This window comes from Myotis myotis, unplaced genomic scaffold, assembly GCF_014108235.1.
Source record: "Myotis myotis isolate mMyoMyo1 unplaced genomic scaffold, mMyoMyo1.p scaffold_m19_p_3, whole genome shotgun sequence".
Classification (NCBI taxonomy): Eukaryota; Metazoa; Chordata; class Mammalia; order Chiroptera; family Vespertilionidae; genus Myotis; species Myotis myotis.
This window is the reverse complement of record NW_023416335.1, coordinates 21,057,126-21,074,733: the sequence shown is the minus strand read 5'-3', so window position 1 is coordinate 21,074,733 and position 17,608 is coordinate 21,057,126. Positions and strand designations below refer to the sequence as shown.

At 45.3% G+C, this 17,608-nt stretch overlaps 1 protein-coding gene across 3 annotated transcripts in view; it reads left to right on the top strand.

Moving 5' to 3' along the window:
- The window catches only part of RAB11FIP1 (RAB11 family interacting protein 1), a 36,758-nt gene that overhangs the window by 6,673 nt on the left and 12,477 nt on the right, over window positions 1-17,608 (top strand). For 2 of the 3 annotated variants that reach the window (XM_036299313.1, XM_036299312.1), the window contains exons 2-5: window positions 8,914-9,356; window positions 10,655-11,438; window positions 12,398-14,317; window positions 15,076-15,184. In XM_036299313.1, the coding sequence (XP_036155206.1) occupies window positions 8,914-9,356; window positions 10,655-11,438; window positions 12,398-14,317; window positions 15,076-15,184 (3,256 nt within the window). The remainder of the gene's footprint in view (window positions 1-8,913; window positions 9,357-10,654; window positions 11,439-12,397; window positions 14,318-15,075; window positions 15,185-17,608) is intronic. The other variant, XM_036299314.1, reaches the window with a different exon arrangement.

The window sequence follows — 17,608 nt, the reverse complement described above, 5'->3', positions numbered from 1 at the left end:
AACGCAGGGCCCATACATAGTCTCTGAGCGTGAATCTCTCTCTCTCTCTCTCTCTCTCTCTCTCTCTCTCTCTCTCTCACACACACACACACACACACACACACACACACACACACACACGCATGCTTGCAGTCCCTTAGGCACAGGCAGGCGGTCGTTTGCCTGTGTGGACGTGGAGAACTCTTTAATCTTACATTTAATCCAGTGCATTAAAGCCTAGGGGTGTCTGAAGTGTGAGGTCAAAGCTCTGCCCATTCAGTTTCCCAGTTTGGGGTATGGCTTGCTTGTCTGTGCCCTTTCTGAACATTAAAGAAGCAGGTTGTCTCTGCAGCTTGGTGGTTAATGATGCTTTTGGCAAAGGAGTTGCTTTTAGTCACTAATGAGACAAGAAATTCCTTTCCTGTAGGGAGAAGTCTGTAGATAATCTGTTAGAAGAAAATCAGGGTTTTAGTCTCCAGGGTGTCCCCCAGGGACACATTTAGGAATGTGCCTGTGGGGAGAGAAAAGGCAGTGGTAATTAAGTGTCTTTTCCTGAATGTTGGCCTCTGAATGGGAGTTAGAGGGAAGGCATTTTTAAGAAATCCCAGAAAAATGTTTCTAAAGGTGTGGCTGCTGCACACTTCACTTTTAACATAAATACTCTTTTATTAAAATGGACATGGCTAACCTAGGCAGAACAATTAAGGCTTCCAGAAAGTCTGGTCTGAAAAGGCCTCTTGTGATCATAAAGAATGGGTTTCCTGTGTGCAGGGAGCCAGCGGTAGTCTGGGTCCTGGGATATTGCTTCGAGGGTGTCGCCTCCTACTGCGCCAGTCCTGTGGGGTTTTCCTTTTACACCAATGGAACTTTTCATTTTCACTAATCACCCGTTGTTAAAACAGGATTTCAAATGCTCTTGGTGTGGGGTTTTTCTTCCCCTCCCCTTGGAACTTACCTTGATTATAAGATAAATCATAGATACTCTGCTTCCTTGCCCAGAACTCTCTTAGAAACTAGTGAGTCCGTTTGTGGGCGGAGTGTAGGCTGGATGTTTTGTTTCTTAAAATATATTTTTATTGATTTCAGAGAGGAAGTGAGAGGGAGAAAGAGATAGAAACATCAATGATGAGAGAGAATCATGGATCGGCTGCCTCCTGCACGTCCCACACTGGGGGTCGAGCTTGCAACCCGGGCATGTGCCCTTGGCCAGAATTGAACCCAGGACCCTTCAGTCCGCAGGCCGACGCTCTACCCACTGACCCCAAACCGGCTAGGGCTGGATGTTTTTTGATGTCTGTCATGTTGAAGTTTGTTTGTTTCTTTTGTCCTGGTCAAAAGATGGTGAACCAAAGCGTTGCATTTTCTTTTTCCAACCTTAAAATCTCTTTGCTTGAGTGATAAAGGATCCTCAAGGTTGCCATGAAAAAGTTCTTCAGCAGACCAAATAGAATGCATCAGTGGCATTTACATGTGGGCTAGAGGTGAGATACCTGATCTGATGGCAGAATATTAACATTTGTGGCTTTTTGAGATCTGATCAAGGAAAAGAATGGGTCAGTAAATGATTGCAGGGGTGGATTTACATGGTTAAAAGTACGTCAATTTTTCTAATTCTCAGAATCTTGAAATACTGGTGCTTGTTATTCCCTTTAATCTTTACCTACAGGAAGTTTAATATTGCTTTCAACTTAAAAAAAAATGCGTTGAACCTTATCCTTCAGTCAATTATGCCATCTTGGCATATCTCTGAAGTAGTTTGGAAGCCCTCTGCTTCATTCCTCTCCTACCTGAGTAGAATTGTAGATTTCTTAAATTCTCTTTTGAAACGATCTGAATGGGTAAACTATGATATATATTTCACAGAATGTCATACAGTCATTAGAATCGATGGGTATGGAGGCTGTAAGACAATTATGTATATAACTACTACAAATAAAATTGCATGTGTACTTGGGTTACAACTAAGCAATAATTATAGCTAACACTTGCCGAGTGCTTATGAATACCAGGCACTGTTCTAATTCTAAGCACTGTACATATTTGAAGCCATTTAATCTTCATAACATCCTTATGAGGTAGGTGCTTTGAAGCCTGTTTCAGAGGAGGAGCCCGAGCCACAGAGAGGTTATGTAACTTGCCTGGAGTCTCTCAGCTAGTGATTGTTTAAATGTACAGGGAAAAGACTTCAAGAAAATACATAAAAAGGTAATGATTGGATTAGCATGAGAAAATTAAAAATTTTTTCTATAGCTCACTTTGATTACTTTCTAACACAGTGGTTCTCAACCTGTTGGTCGAGACCCCTTTGGGGGTTGAATGACCCTTTCACAGGGGTCGCCTAAGACCATCGGAAAACACATATCTAAATTACATATTGTTTTTGTGATTAATCCTATGCTTTAATTATGTTCAATTTGTAACAATGAAATTGGGGGTCACCACAACATGAGGAACTGTATTAGAGGGTCGCGGCATTAGGAAGGCTGAGAACCACTGTTCTAACAGAATTTCTGTAGAGCAAATAATATAGGAAGGACCAAAAGCATTTTCAGTGTCTTTTTTCTGTTCTCTCTCCTATACCATGTCACTTACCAACTTTTAGGATTGATTTGGTGGCCACAGATAGCCTTTTGGTGCCATTAGAATGGCTAAAATTAGGGCAAAAAAGTGATCCATTTGCCGCTGTCATGATTTACCAGGAGTCCTTCCAAGCAGTTGATAGTGGGCAGAGGGGAAGGGCCACCTGGGAAGCGAGGTTGGCTGATTGGTGATTCTGTATTCAGAGTTAGGCAATGATGACCAGCCACCTTGGTCAATAACAAAACTGGTTAAACTACTTAGCTTCGGCAAGGTACACACTGCCAATGTTTTATAGGTCATAAACACTTCTGTCCCTATTTGCTATGCATCGCTTCTCGGCTAGTAGAGAAGAGTGTGGACATTTTACCCATCACTCCTTTTCAGAACCCTTGTAGATGTCCTCAGCTGCTAACCCCACAGGATTTTGAGCTTTCTTTTTATTTCCTGGGGAAGACAATGAACATTTCTTCACCTAAGAAAGATCGAGTGTGTCCCCTGTCTCGAAACACCACGTCAGGTGCTGTTCTGTTCCTTCCTGCTTCTTTCCTGATGTGGGGCCATACTCCCCTGGGTCACGATGCTGGGTCATGATGCTTGGTCATGGTGGAGATGACTCACACTACAAGTCACGGCTGGGATTTTGCAGGGGAAGGGAAACAGGCAGTCCACCACTGACCGTTGAGTGCAAACTGGACCCACGGACAAGGCTCCCTTGAAATTAAGCAAATACTGTAAAATGTTGACTTGACTCGTAGAGCTGTGGTCTCCCTTTGCCTTGCCTTTCTGTGTCCAGTCGGAGGACACAGTATTCATTTTGCTGGACCCCTACGTAGGCGGTTCTAATAGCCCCTTGGGGTTTAGTAAATGAGCTGAGAACTGTATTCATGTGTGAGAGTCCTCATTTGTGGTGAAACTACAGTTTCTCTTCATTTCTAATGATTTCCTTATGCTCCAAAGTTAGAAAAGGCAGCAGTTGTGCCAATGTCGCCAACACTTTGTGACGATGTTCCTAAGCTCACTCTCTGCCCTCCCCCCCCCCCCCCCCCTCCCGCAGAGGCTAAGCTTTTTAGGGCAGAATCTGGCCTCTTTGTTTTGTATGTTCAGTGCCAGGCATGTAAACAATATTTGAACCGAATCTTTGGAGCCACCATTTCTCTGCACGTGCCTGCCCTCAGGAATGTTTTGAAGGAAAAACATGCTTGCTTCATCTGCAGGAAGATTAGTTTTGAGACATACCAGTCAGTCTTTTACAAGTGTAATCCCCAATGTTTGCACTTCTCATCTCCCAAGAGCAGGAGCCACACTGCCCTCACCCTGCCGCATTCCGCATTCCGATGGAAGGCCCCCTGGGATCCGCTTTCCCTGTGTTTGAGAAACTGTACATTCTGAGGCAAATCAACCCTGAGAATTGGGCATGTTTGGATGGCATGAGCTGTTCTCAGAATGACTGTTTCAAAGCCCAGGAGATTTGACAATACAGATCTAGGCAGTAGCTCCCCAACCCAGCCCTGGGGGTGGGGTTGGGGTGGGGGGATCCTGAGTTCTACCTTCCACCTCTTTTCCTTCCTGTACCTAGTTCATTCTATTTTTTAAAAAATATATTTTATTGATTTTTTACAGAGAGGAGGGGAGAGGGATAGAGAGTTAGAAACATCGATGAGAGAGAAACATCGATCAGCTGCCTCTTGCACGCCTCCTACTGGGGATGTGCCCGCAACCAAGGTACGTGCCCTTGACCGGAATCGAACCTGGGACCCTTGAGTCTGCAGGCCGACGCTCTATCCGCTGAGCCAAACCGGTTAGGGCTCATTCTATTTTTACATTCCCTACTGCTCTTAGGTCCTAGACCTAATCTTACATCTAGAAGACTGGAAAGAATTTTTCTTTTTTTTTTTTTTTATCTGTTGTTTGACAAAAAAACCCAACCCTAATCCCCCAACAGGAGGGCAGCTGTGTGGATGCTTCACATTTTTGCTTGTATATGCCCAAGACTATCACTTGCGTGAGAAGCATGGAGGGGTAAAAGACTGAAGTTTTCATTCTGTACCATTTAAAAAAAAATGTTTTTATTGATTTTCGAGAGAGGAAGGGAGAGGGAGAAACATCCATCAGATGCCTCCTGCACACCTGCTACTGGGGAGCGAGCACACAACCCGGGCATGTGCCCTGACCAGGAATCCAACAGGTGACCTCTGACCAGGGCTCTATACCATTTTGTATGATTTTAATTTTTATCCTATGCCTGTTATTACTTAAAAATATAGTTTACATAAGTTTCCTGTCACTTCCTATGTATTCAGAAATCCTACTAAACTTTGAAGAACTGAACTTTAATTATAAGTAAAAATCATTATTTGCACTGAAACCGGTTTGGCTCAGTGGATAGCGTGTCGGCCTGCGGACTGAAAGGTCCCAGGTTCGATTCCGGTCAAGGGCATGTACCTGGGTTGCGGGCACATCCCCAGTAGGAGATGTGCAGGAGGCAGCTGATTGATGTTTCTCTCTCATCGATGTTTCTGACTCTCTCTCTCCCTTCCTTTCTGTAAAAAATCAATAAAATATATTAAAAAAAATCAGTATTTGCTTATAGAAGGATCATTTTTGATAGGTTGCAGGGTTTTGTCAGACATGGGTTTAAAAATAAACTTGCTACATTGGGATTATGGCTTTCTTCTCTGTTCTCTGCCCTTTGGACTAGGAAAATGAACCCGGCCCTGATTTCTGAGATAATGTAAGTAAGCCGTCTGGGCCTACGTGAAAGGTAATGCTGGACACGCCCATGCTGACATCTTGTGCTGTGTGGCCATGCTTCATTATTTATGAACTACTTCCGCAAGGTGCTGGAATTAAGTGGGCTTAAAAGCAAATGAACAGAAATGCTTAAAAATTGAATTGATGTTTAAAGATTAAAACCCCATTACATGTTCTGGTTGGGGATTCCTTAGGATGATTTATAACTCTTGTTATAAATTATGCTTGTGTCAAATATCCCTTGGATAATATTAATAATAGAAGAAACAACTCCTGTCTTCCTTTCTAGCTTTAATAAACCCAGCACAGGTTTTTAAAAATTCTGAACATATGCATGAGATGCTTACCCGTCTGTGATTCAGCCTGCCTTTCACCTCCTTAAATAGTGCTGTTCTGGGGTTCCTTGGTGTTTGGGTTGTTTGTGAAAGTAAGCAGACAGGACCAGTTGATGAAGTGTCTCTTCACACCTCCTAGTGGTGTTGGGCTTCCAAAACAAATCCCACGTCAGCGCCTGCGGCTTGAACCTGTGCAGCAGGTAATAATAGGCCTGCAGGGAGGATTCTGGAGTTGGTTGGAGCTTTGGTCAAAATAAACAGACTTTGGCACTGATATTTTTGGAAAGGCAGGCCTGGTCCCAAGAACTGTCAAGTCCATATTCTTTAAAAGTCTGTCCTGTCTTCGCATCCCCTGGGTGGACAGGGGCAGCTCTCTGCTTGTGGCTGGTATGGTCCTCTGAGCCCTGGGACTCAACTTTCAGCAACCCTTTCCAAGTTGGTATTTACAAAAGGTAACCACCTTCATCACCACGGCTACCAGTTAGCACATGACTGTCAGAAGAGAAAAATACAAATAATCCTCTCAGCATCTAGGTGACAAATATGCAAACTATTCCCCGGCCAGGTCCTGGGAAATGCACTGGAAAGACACCAGGCTGGCAGAGGCCAGGCTGTCTGGCAGGACCTTGCATCTCCCCTTCCTCTCCAGCTGTGGATTGTGGTTTTAACAACCATGATAGAGTTCTCCTCGAGGTCCAAAATCATAGCTGACATCATGTTCTCAGATCTTGGCTGTATTTTGATAATGTGGATTAAGTTCTTCGTGATGACGTTGTACACTGGACTTTATGAAAGTTTATGATTAATGACTGATGGCAAGCTATGGTGGGTTCTCCCCCTTTCTTTTATCTTAGGACGTTTAAATTAGAAGCTCAAACTTTCCTCAAAAAGAGTTGAGCCCTAGCTGGTTTGGCCTGCAACCAAAGGGTCCCAGGTTCGGTTCTAGCCAAGAGCATGTACCTTGGTTGCAGGCTCCTTCCTAGCCTGGGTCCTGATGGGGTGGGAGTGGGGGGGGGGTGGCGTGCAGGAGGCAACCAATCAATGTGTCTCTCTCATATCGATGTGTCTCTCTCATATCGATGTGTCTCTCTCATATCGATGTTTCTCTCTGCCTTTCCCTCTTTCTTCCACTCTCTCTAAAAGATCAATGGAAAAATAACCTCAGGTAAGGATTAACAACAACAAAAATAAATAAATAAGAGTTGAAATCTGAGCCCTCCTTCCTGTGTGTTGCAAAAGGTGGCCCATTGGGAAGATACGTTAGGAGAGAATGCCAAGCAGGAATCTTGGTGTAAGGGACAAGTGGGAGCTCTGAAGTGCAGAACTGATTCAGAACCCAGTTGTGCCTCTTATGAGTCCTAAGACCTTGTACCAATGACCTCACTTGCAAGCCTCCATCTCATTCATCTGTAAAATGGGTAAAAGATCCCATTTTTGAGATAAAGAAATGTCATTCTTGTGAGACTTAAATGAGGATGTTTCTCAGTGTGTGCTGTGCCCGGTATGCTGGAGGTGCTATTTAAGTGTTGGGTTTCTACCTCCCTCTGTTCCCTTCCTTGAAGTGTAGGGGTGAGCTAAAATAGTGAGGGCAGTGATCTGCCCTGTGAGCAAGACAGGCTGAAGGTGAAAGAGGAAATTGCGGTTGTTTGGGCAAAACCATCATTTCCGTAAAGCCCCATGGCCCTCAACTCTTAAATAGGTCACTAAAATGAAGTCAGAATGTAGGTTCTGTCGGTGAGGGTGACGTTGGGGCTGGTTGTCAGGAGACCGTGTACTTGGAGCTGCTTGTTCTGTAGTGGTCACACTGCTCACATTCTTGCAGTTAACCAGCTGGAAAATGCCAAGGGGAGAGCTCCTTTTTCTGAAGTTTGTCTTTCAGTGGAGTGGAACTGATACGTCATTTGCCAAAGTCTTCAAGTAGTTTGCAAATGACCAGGAGAAATACTTGAATAATGTTTGAAATACTCCTTTAAAAAATATTGTGGGCCCTAGCCAGTTCGGCTCAGTGGATAGAGCATCGGCCTGTGGACCAAAGGGTCCCAGGTTCGATTCTGGTCAAGGGCATGTACCTTGGTTGCAAGCTCCTCCCCGGCCTGGGCCCTGGTCGGTGCTCCTTCAGGAGGCACCCAATCGATGTGTTTCTCTCACATCGATGTTTCTCTCTGTCTTTCTCTTGCTCTTCCACGCTCCCTAAAAATCAATGGAAAAATATCCTTGGGTGAGGATTAACAAAGGAAAAAAACATTGTGGTAAACAATTATACATACATAACAAAATTTACCACTTTAACTATTTTTAGGTATACAGTTCTGTGGTATTAAGCACATTCACATTGTTGTGAAACCATCACCACCATTCAACCCAAAACTTAAAATTTTTTTTTTGTTAATCCTCACTTGAGTATATTTTTACCATTAATTTTTAGAGAAAGTGGAAGGAAGGTGGGGGCGGGGGGAGGGATTGATGTGAGAGAGACACATTGGTTGATTGCCTCCCGCACATGTTGAACTTACAACCCAGATATGTGCCCCTGACCAGGGGTCAAACCCACAATCCTTCGGTGCACAGACTGATGCTCTTTCATTAATTCATCAGGTATTTATTGAAGTATTATTGTACTAAACCTCATGGGATAAATCACTGAGCCATACTGGTCAGGCAAACTGTGTCCCCATTAAACACTAACTCTTCATTCACTCCTTCTCCCAACTCTTGGTGACCAGCATTCTCCTTTCTATCTCTATGAATTTTACTACTCCACATGCCTCATATAAGTGGAATCTATATATATATATATATATTTACTGTCTTATATTTTCAATTACTCCCTACCAGGGACTGTTCTACAAACGCTTGCTTTTCTCTGAGATTTACTTGTAAATTTGCATTCTACCTTCTTAACTATGTGTGCATGATCTTTGCATTTTTACCCTATTGCAGGAAAATACAGGTCATTGGAAATGATTTGTTGGAGTGGTTATTTTATTTTTAAACATAGCACTTTATTGACTCAAGAAGATTTTAGGTGATGCTACACTGAGTACAGAATCAGATCCTATCTTTGCCTAGTGGATGGCTTCTCAAAAATAAAACGACAAGTTCTGTCTTTATCCCCTCCCCCACCCTTTACTCCCCAAAGAAGAGAGCATAAGAATATGTTTGTATAAGAGGTTGGTAACAGCGGAGAGGAGGGGCCAGTTAGTAGGGATTGTGAACGTTGTCTTAGGCTCTTCAGTTCAAAGCTAACCTCTCAGCCTTCTCCTTGTAGGTGGTACACCTTGAAATCCAAACCAGGAAAGAAGGATAAAGAGCGAGGAGAAATCGAGGTTGACATCCAATTTATGAGAAACAACATGACTGCTAGCATGTTTGACCTGTCCGTGAAAGACAAGTCTCGGAATCCATTTGGGAAACTGAAGGACAAGATCAGGGGGAAGAATAAGGATAGTGCATCAGACACCGCTTCAGCCATCCTCCCCAGCACATCACCCTCTGTCGACAGCGACGATGAGTCACCTTCGAAAGACAAGAAAAAGAAGTCAAAGATCAAGACCTTGTTTTCCAAGTCTAACTTGCAGAAAACACCACTTTCCCAGTCCATGTCTGTCCTGCCTACTCCAAAGTCAGACAAAGTGCTGCTGCGTCCTGGGGAGTTTCAGTCCCGGTGGGAGGATGATGACAACGAGGATGAATCCTCCTCTGCCTCGGACAGTGAGTTCCCTCCTCCTTCTTACTTGGCCTCTTCCTCTCAGCTTAACTTACTTTGCTTTAGAGAGAAAAAACACACCAGTCTTACGAGAAAGATTTTAATTCAGATTCTCAGTTACTAAAATGATGGTGGTGGTTGTGGTGATGATGGATTATCTTGGTCAGGAAGCCTTCTCTATTTCTAAACCCTCTGGTTTCTAAGAATGTATAAATTCTTTTTCCAAAATGTCTGGTTCTATAACTGATGTACATTAGTACAAGCATCTAGATCAGCGGTTCTCAACCTGTGGGGCGTGACCCCTATGGGGGTCGAAAGACCCTTTCACAGGGGTCGCCTAAGACCATCAGAAAACACATATATAATTACATATTGTTTTTGTGATTAATCACTATGCTTTAATTATGTTCAATTCGTAACAATGAAAATACATCCTGCATATCAGATATTTACATTACGATTCATAACAGTAGCAAAATTACAGTTATGAAGTAGCAACGAAAATAATTTTATGGTTGGGGGTCACCACAACATGAACTGTATTAAAGGGTCGTGGCATTAGGAAGGTTGAGAACTACTGGTCTAGATCGAACAAAATGAGTGCATCCAGGTTTGTTTTGTGTTTTTAAAGAATATATATTTGTATTGATTTCAGAGAGGGAGAGAGAGAGAGAAACATCAGTGATGAGAGAGAATCATTGATCATCTGCCTCCTGCACGCCCCCTACTGGGGATCGAGCCCACAACCTGGGCATGTGCCCTGACTGGGAATCAAACTGTGACCTCCTGGTTCATAGGTCAATGCTCAACTACTGAGCCACACCAGCCGGGCAGGTTTTTGTTTTTTTAAATTTAAGGTTAAACCATGGAACATTACTGACATTTCATTAATTCATCAGGTTTTTATTGAACTATTATTGTACTAAACCTCATGGGATAAATCCATAATGAAAGCTGAGGAAAATCCAATTCCCTTTAGTCTGAATTAACTGTGTATTTTGAAGTGCAATTTCAATGATCAAATCCTTACTGTTGGCCAGATTCTGTTAACTCTACCAAAAGTGCTGCCCTTTTCATGGATTAAATGCAGGGTTTCTCAACCTTGGCACTGCTCATAGTTTGGGCCAGATCATTCTTTGTTGTGGGGGGCTGTCCCATGCATTGTATGATCTTTGGGAGCATCCTGGCCTCTACCTGTGACAACCGAGAATGCATTCAGGCACCGACAAAATCCCCCTCCCTCCAGTTGTGGGCCAGTCGTTTAACTTCTTATTCCCTTTTGCCTTTGTTTTCCTTCCCACAGTCATGTCTCACAAGAGAACAGCAAGCGCAGATCCTAAGCAACTGAACCAGGTCAACCTCACCCTTCCCAAGAAGGAAGGGCTCTCTTTTCTTGGCGGCCTTCGGTCCAAGAACGACTCGCTCTCCCGCTCTAATGTCTGTATCAACGGGAACCATGTTTACGTGGAGCAGCCAGAAGGCAAGACTGAGACGAAGGACAGCACCTCCTCTTCCCCGTCCCCTCAGGGCTTCAGGAAGAAGCATTTGTTCTCCTCCACGGAAAACCTGTCTCCTCGGTCCTGGAAGGAACCTGGGGAAGGGGGTGCCGTGTCTCCTGACAAGTGGCTCTCTGAGTCTTCCACAAAGAACTCTCCGAAATCCATGACCCTGCCGCCCTCCTGGCCGCCGGTCAGCGGGGACATTAGGGAAAACGCAGCTCCAGCGAAGTTGGAGGCCGTGAAAGAATCCAAAGAGAGCAAGAAGCATGAGAACAAGAAGTCCTCTTTGCTCTCTCTGGTGACAGGAAAGAAGGATGCGGCCAAGGGCAGTGAAGGCGAAAGCCCTGCTTCCACCTCTGGGAAGGAGCAGGAGAGCCCGCTGAGGGAGGACGGGCCGGGGCCTGCTGAGGGTCTTGGGAAGAGATCTGAGAAGGATACGATGGCCGCCTTCTCCGGACGGGGGAAATCCCTGAACCCCTTTGAAGAAGGGCAGAGCGCAGTACCGGCGGCTGACCCAGAGCCCAAGTCTGAACGGACACCACCTGTTACCTCTGCCAGGGCACCCCAGACCAAAGCCGTGAAACCTCGGTGAGTCTTGGCCCTTCATGTGTGATATTCAGACCCAGGGGAATGCCGTGGGTGTAGCAGATTCTGAGTGTTGCATGTTGGGGACACCAGGTTTCGGTTGTGGTATGTGCAGGACTGGGTGTAAGTTCTTCACACCTCTCCCTTCGAGGCTGATGTTATCTCTCCTCCTTGCACACTTTGCTGTCATGAGAGACCCTTGGTCACACTCCTGTGACAGTTCTGTGCGTGTTTACTCTGCATCTTGTTGCAAGAGCCTGGGGGTTTCTGCTTGTCAGCATGACTCATTCACTTGCAGTGTTTCTGTGGTCTGGGTTGGGAGAGGCTTGTATTTGAGATTCTGCTTACTGTGATTTCACACAGACACACACAGACTCACACAGACATGCAGAGACGGTTGCTCTTCAAAATGTGTGTGTGTTGCCCTGTGGTGGATCTTTTACTGCTTTGAACTTTCTAGATGCTTTCTGTGTGTCACCAAAAGGAACTGTGGGCTGCCCTACCTGGTTTGGCTCAATGGATAGAGCGTTGACCTGCGGACGGAAGGGTCCCGGTTCAATTCTGGTCGAGGGCACATAACTGGGTTGCGGGCTCGAGCCCCAGTAAGAGGCATGGAAGAGGCAGCTGATCAATGATTCTCATCATTGATGTTCCTATCTCTCTCTTCCCTCACCCTTCCTCTCTGAAATCAATAAAAATATAAAAACAACAACTGTGGGCTGTCGCTTTACCTGGATCTTTCTGTTCCTGTTGCAAAGCCCTTTGTGTGGCAGGTGTGCTCGGTGATGAAGCGTCCCTTTTGTACATTAAGTATTGGTGTGTTCCTTTTTTAACTTCTTAAGGTACTGCCCCACATATATCAGTAAGTTCTCCCCTTTGGACGACTTTACTTTTACATGTTTTTTCGCCTCTCATGCAGCATCTGCAACTGACCGGCAGATTTTATTTTGTCCTTTTTGCAGACTGGAAGTGTCTCCAGAGGTTCAACCCACAGCCAGGCTTCCTCCTCCCCCTGACTACCTTCCCTTTTTTCCTGCTCTCCCTTCCAGTCCCGCCCAGACACCTGTCTCTCCTGAGTCGGGGCATGAGGCAGAGACACAGTCCTCAGAATCTCCTTCTGTCTTCTCCGCTTTCTCCCCGCCCCTTGCAGCTCCCATTTCCACATCCACGCCTATCACAAGCTGGCCTTCCACCGAGCAGGGCCAGGCAGGTGCTGAGGAACCATCGGTGCCCCTTGACGCAGAGGTGCAAAAGGAGAGTTTAACACAAGTTCCAAGCGCTGTTTCTTGTGCCCGGGGCTCACTTCCCAAACAGCCACCCACGGCGGTGTGGAAAGGGACGGAGGAGGCTCCAGCGGGGAAGACCAGCGAGACGGACACAGAGAAGGATACCAGTGGCAATGACTCAGCAAAGTGTCTCCCGAAGGAGGCAGATGCAGAGAAGGATACCAGTGGCGATGACTCAGCACAGTGTCCCCCGAAGCAGCCTGAAACGGGGCAGCAAGAAGAACCTCCGAGGTTTCCCCCCAAAAAGCAACAAGACTACCCCCCTTCGTCAGAAGGGGCCCGAGAAGTAACATTGGCCCTTTCAGTGAGAAGCGGCAGGACGGGAGGCCCGGCTGGGAAGCCTCCAATGGGGGTAAAGACAGACTTGGAGAGTCGGTCTGGGTTTTTTGAGGAGGACAGAGTGAGGGGTGAGGAAATGACTGCCACAATCAAACAGGCGCTACCCCCTCTTCGAATGGGAGAACCGGTCCCCCCACTTAACTCCACCATGCGAAGGCACGAAGAGATGGGTCTGAATGGCAGTGAGGGCCCAAAGAAGACCAAGAAGCATGTGTCATTTTCTGAGCAGCTGTTTAGGGAAGAGGAGGTGGAGAAGTCCCCTGGACTGGTCGGAGAGGACGAAAGTCATCCCCAGGAGCTGGAGCATGAAGGGGCTGCCACCGGCGACGTGTGTGACAGAGAGCCTGCTGAGCGTCCCCACGCAGAGGACTCCGAGGGGGAGGCTGTGACTGAGCCCCGGCCGCTGAATTCCAGTGTGCCAGCTGCCATGGCCAGTCACCTGCTGCCCCCCTCCCATGAGGACAGTGACTCAGAAGGCCCAGGGAGTGAAGCCAGCTCGGGGCAAGGCATGGAGGGAGACGATACCCTTCTGGCTCAAAATCAGAGCAAAGCCAGTGATCACGAAGGCCTGTTGTCTGATCCCCTGGGTGACCTTCAGTCTGCCTCAGATGTTAAATCTCCAGTCACGGCTGATCTGGACTTAACCCTTCCTTCCATTCCTGAAGTGACATCGGATGATGAAAGAGTGGACGAGGTGGAAGATGACAGAGAGGCAGCAAAGGTGGCAGCTCTGGAAGGAGCTTCTTCCCCGAGCAGGTCACCTGCCCATCCTGAGAAGGCGCCAAGTGGCGAGGCAGGTGGGTTGGCAGTGCCCGCAGACAGCCTGCATGAGCTCAGGTCGGGAGCACCGGAAGCAGCTGTCACGGCTTCTTCAGAGCACACTACAGCTCCAGGAATTCTTAAACCAAGTCTCGGCAAGAGCTCACGCTTGGACACCCAGCTGCCAGGCCCTGGCGATGGCGAGGAGGCAAAAGTGATGGGAAATGGGAGGCTAAGGCAGCCTCCTGACCCGGCCCTGGATTCTCCTCTCTCCAGCCCCTCCTTTTCTGAGCCCTCTCCTGCCACACACTCTTCCCCTAGCTACCCACACTCTGACACTCCCCACACCAGTACAGCAGAATCTCAAAAAAAAGCAACAGCAGAGGGCCTCCCTGGTAAAGTGGAAAATTCTGGCAAGAGGAAGCCGCTTCTTCAGGCCTGGGTCTCACCCTCGGAGACACATCCAGTCTCAGCTGGAACTGGGTCAGCCAAGCACAGGTGAGAGTCGGGGGAGATTGTTTTCATAAACTTGAGCGATGTCCCCTTTGCTTTTTGCCTGCAGAGGTGGTTATGGCTTTCTAACTGCACAGATGTTCTGATGGGGCAACCCACCTATTTTGCTGGTAGGGCCTATTTTATAAGGGCTATCTATCTCCTGTGGTGGGAACACCTGGAGACACTCCTGTGTTTGTAGCGAGAATGTAGTGGTAAGTCTTCAAAAATAGTTTAGGAATGATTCTGCACAGATTTGGAGCTCTAAAATAGCAGAGATGCACTGTGATGAGTATCTTAATGGTCTCAGAAGCCAACTGAGATTGAGCGGTAGAACCAAGCAGCGTTTTAAAGTTCCACCGCTCAGTGTGAAGCTGGCATGTTTGTTCTGAACTCTTTCTTTACTGCCGAAGAACAGAAGGCTTTGCAAGGGCTCCCACAGTGGAGTCCTAGGCTCTAGTTGCCTCCAAAAAATAAGAGCCTGCCTTTAATGTTCTCCTGACGTTGAGAACGAGGACAAGGGGCTTGTGAGAATGTCAGGACACCTGGCTCGAAGGGTGTGTGTTGTTGGCTTGCATTTGGCTGCCTGGAGCTGACTGCTTTCCTTTCTACAGGAACATTCGCATGTGTTAGAGCGGCGATGTGAACAGCGCGTCACCACTCTCCGCCCTCGTCTCTCTGGCTGGCTGCCATCTTTGAGATGGGCAGTTTCTCAGCTTTCCCGTTACAGAAAGCGCTAAGGATCCTTTCTCCCTTCTCTTTAGACCTCATCTTGTGAAGCCAATGAACACGACAGCCACCAAGATTACTAACTCCAGCTTGGGAACTGCCACTATCATCAGCGAGAACTTGATCAACGAAGCTATTATGAAGGTATGTCTTTGCCCAGAAATGGGCATGATAGGGATCTAAAAAAACCCACCCATTTCTAGAGTCACCTCTGTATACATCTCCTTGGGCAGCAGGTAACGCCAGGAGTAACTTAACCATATGTCTCATGTCTTCAGAAGCCCCTCCACTTGCCACTGAATGATTACTTTTCCCGTAGGGTTACTTGGTTATTGTTGAATTTTTGTGTGACTCAAGTAACATAATTGACATCGGCACTTCTCTTTAATGAGGAGAAAGTGTCACCCACCATCTGGCCCATTCAAATGAGATATTTTCATTGTCAGGCAGCCTTTCCTACCTTTTGGCAAGGATACAACATTCTTGTAGTTGTAATCATTGCACAGATATACTTTTTTGTAACTTTATTCTGAAATCATTTCAAATTTTCAAAAAGTTACAGGAATAGGACAAAGAACTCCTGTGCAGCTTTTATCCCAATTAACCCATGGTTAACATTTTACCAGATTTGCTTTTTCGTTTCCCCCACCCCCTCTTTATTCTCTGTTTGTATACTCATTCCACCCCCCGCCCCCAAGTCATTTGAGATTAAGTTGCTTATATCACACTTCTCTTACCCTAAATACTTAAGTGTGGAATTCCTGAGAATAAGGACATTGATCAAAATCAAGAAATTTAACATTAACGTGATACTCTTTTTTCATTTATATAGTCTATATTTCAATTTCACCAATTGTCCCAGTAATGTCCTTTTTAGGGTAATTTTTCCTGTAGTCCAGGATCCAATCCAGGGTCACTCATTATGTAGAATTTGACTTAGTTAAGATTTGCAAGGGATTTCCTCATGGTTTGGTTGAGGTTATACATTCTTGGCAGGAGTTAACTATGGAAATAACGTGTCCTTCTTAGTGCATTGTATGAAGAGGCACATTATATCAGTTTGTACCAGGAGTGGGAGTGTTAACTCTGATGACTTAGTTTGGTGGTGTCCCCCTAGGTCAGTGATGGCGAACCTATGACACGCGAACTCATTTTTTTGTTGATTTTTCTTTGTTAAAGGGCATTTAAATATATAAAATAAATATCAAAAATATAAATCTTTGTTTTACTATGGTTGCAAATATCAAAAAATTTCTATATGTGACACGGCACCAGAGTTAAGTTAGGGTTTTTCAAAATGCTGACACGCCGAGTTCAAAAGGTCTTCCATCACTGCCCTAGGTTCTCCAGTATAAAGTTGCTATTTTTCCCTTTACAATTAATAAGAAATTTGTGGGGAATTAATTTCGGACTATGTAAACATCCTGTTCCTCATCAACTTTTGATTCATAGGCTTTAGTGTCCGCTGATGAATATAGCAGTTGCAAAATGATGGTATTTCCAGCTCCATCACCTGCATAGTAACACTTCTTCAATTCTTTTTCACTTAATAATATATCATAACCTTTTTTGCATGTTGCTACTTAATTATTCTTGAAATGGTTATATACCATTATTCACTTAACCATTTCCCTATTGTCGGATACTCAGATTGTTTTCTTTTTTAAAAATTAAATTTATTAAAGTAACATTGGTTAATAACATTACATAAATTTCAAGTGTACAACATTATGTTTTCTGTTTTGCAAGATGAATAACACTACAGTCAACAATTTCTTGCATAGAACTTTTTCCCTCCTGTTAGATTATTTCCTTAAGCTCAATATCCATGAAAAATATTGCTGGATTAGAGGGTTTCTTCTCGTTGAAAAGCTTAGGCTAACATTAAACAACAACCACCACACAACAAAAAATAAACTCCCTACAAAAACAAAATCAACCTCACAGGTGATTTCTGCTTTGAGTGTCCTCATCCTGCCCTTCCTGGTTCTGAAATCAGAATGATTTAGAATCGGCCTTGTTGCAGACCCTGGTCTTTGACTCATTATCACATGGACCGGAGGAGAATGATATACTGAGTGATTGGTGACCATTAGTGGGCAAGGATGTGTTGTGTTTCAAATATGTGGAGAGGAATTTCCTAAATGACTACTGGGGACTGTAGTTGGTAAAAATAAAGTTTATTTGTTCATCCTCACCCAAGGATATTTTCTCCATTGATTTTTAGAGAGAGTGAAAGGGAGGAAGAGAGAGAGAGAAGATGAGAGGGAGGGAGGGAGGGAGGAAGGGAGGGAGAGAGAGAAAGAAACATCGATGTGAGAGAGGCACATTGATTGGTTGCCTCCCACTCTCACCCCAACTGAGGCCTGGGAGTGAACTTGCAACTGAGATATGTGCTCTTGACTGGGAATGGAACCCTGAATCCCGTCCACGGGCCAACACTAACCACTAAGCAAACTGTCCAATGCAGTTTTCTTTTTTTTAAATAAAACTTTTTTTTGCTCATGACTCCTTCCCTCCTGCAAACATTTTTAAAGTGCTGGGTACCTACGCCACCAGGAGCTGGGC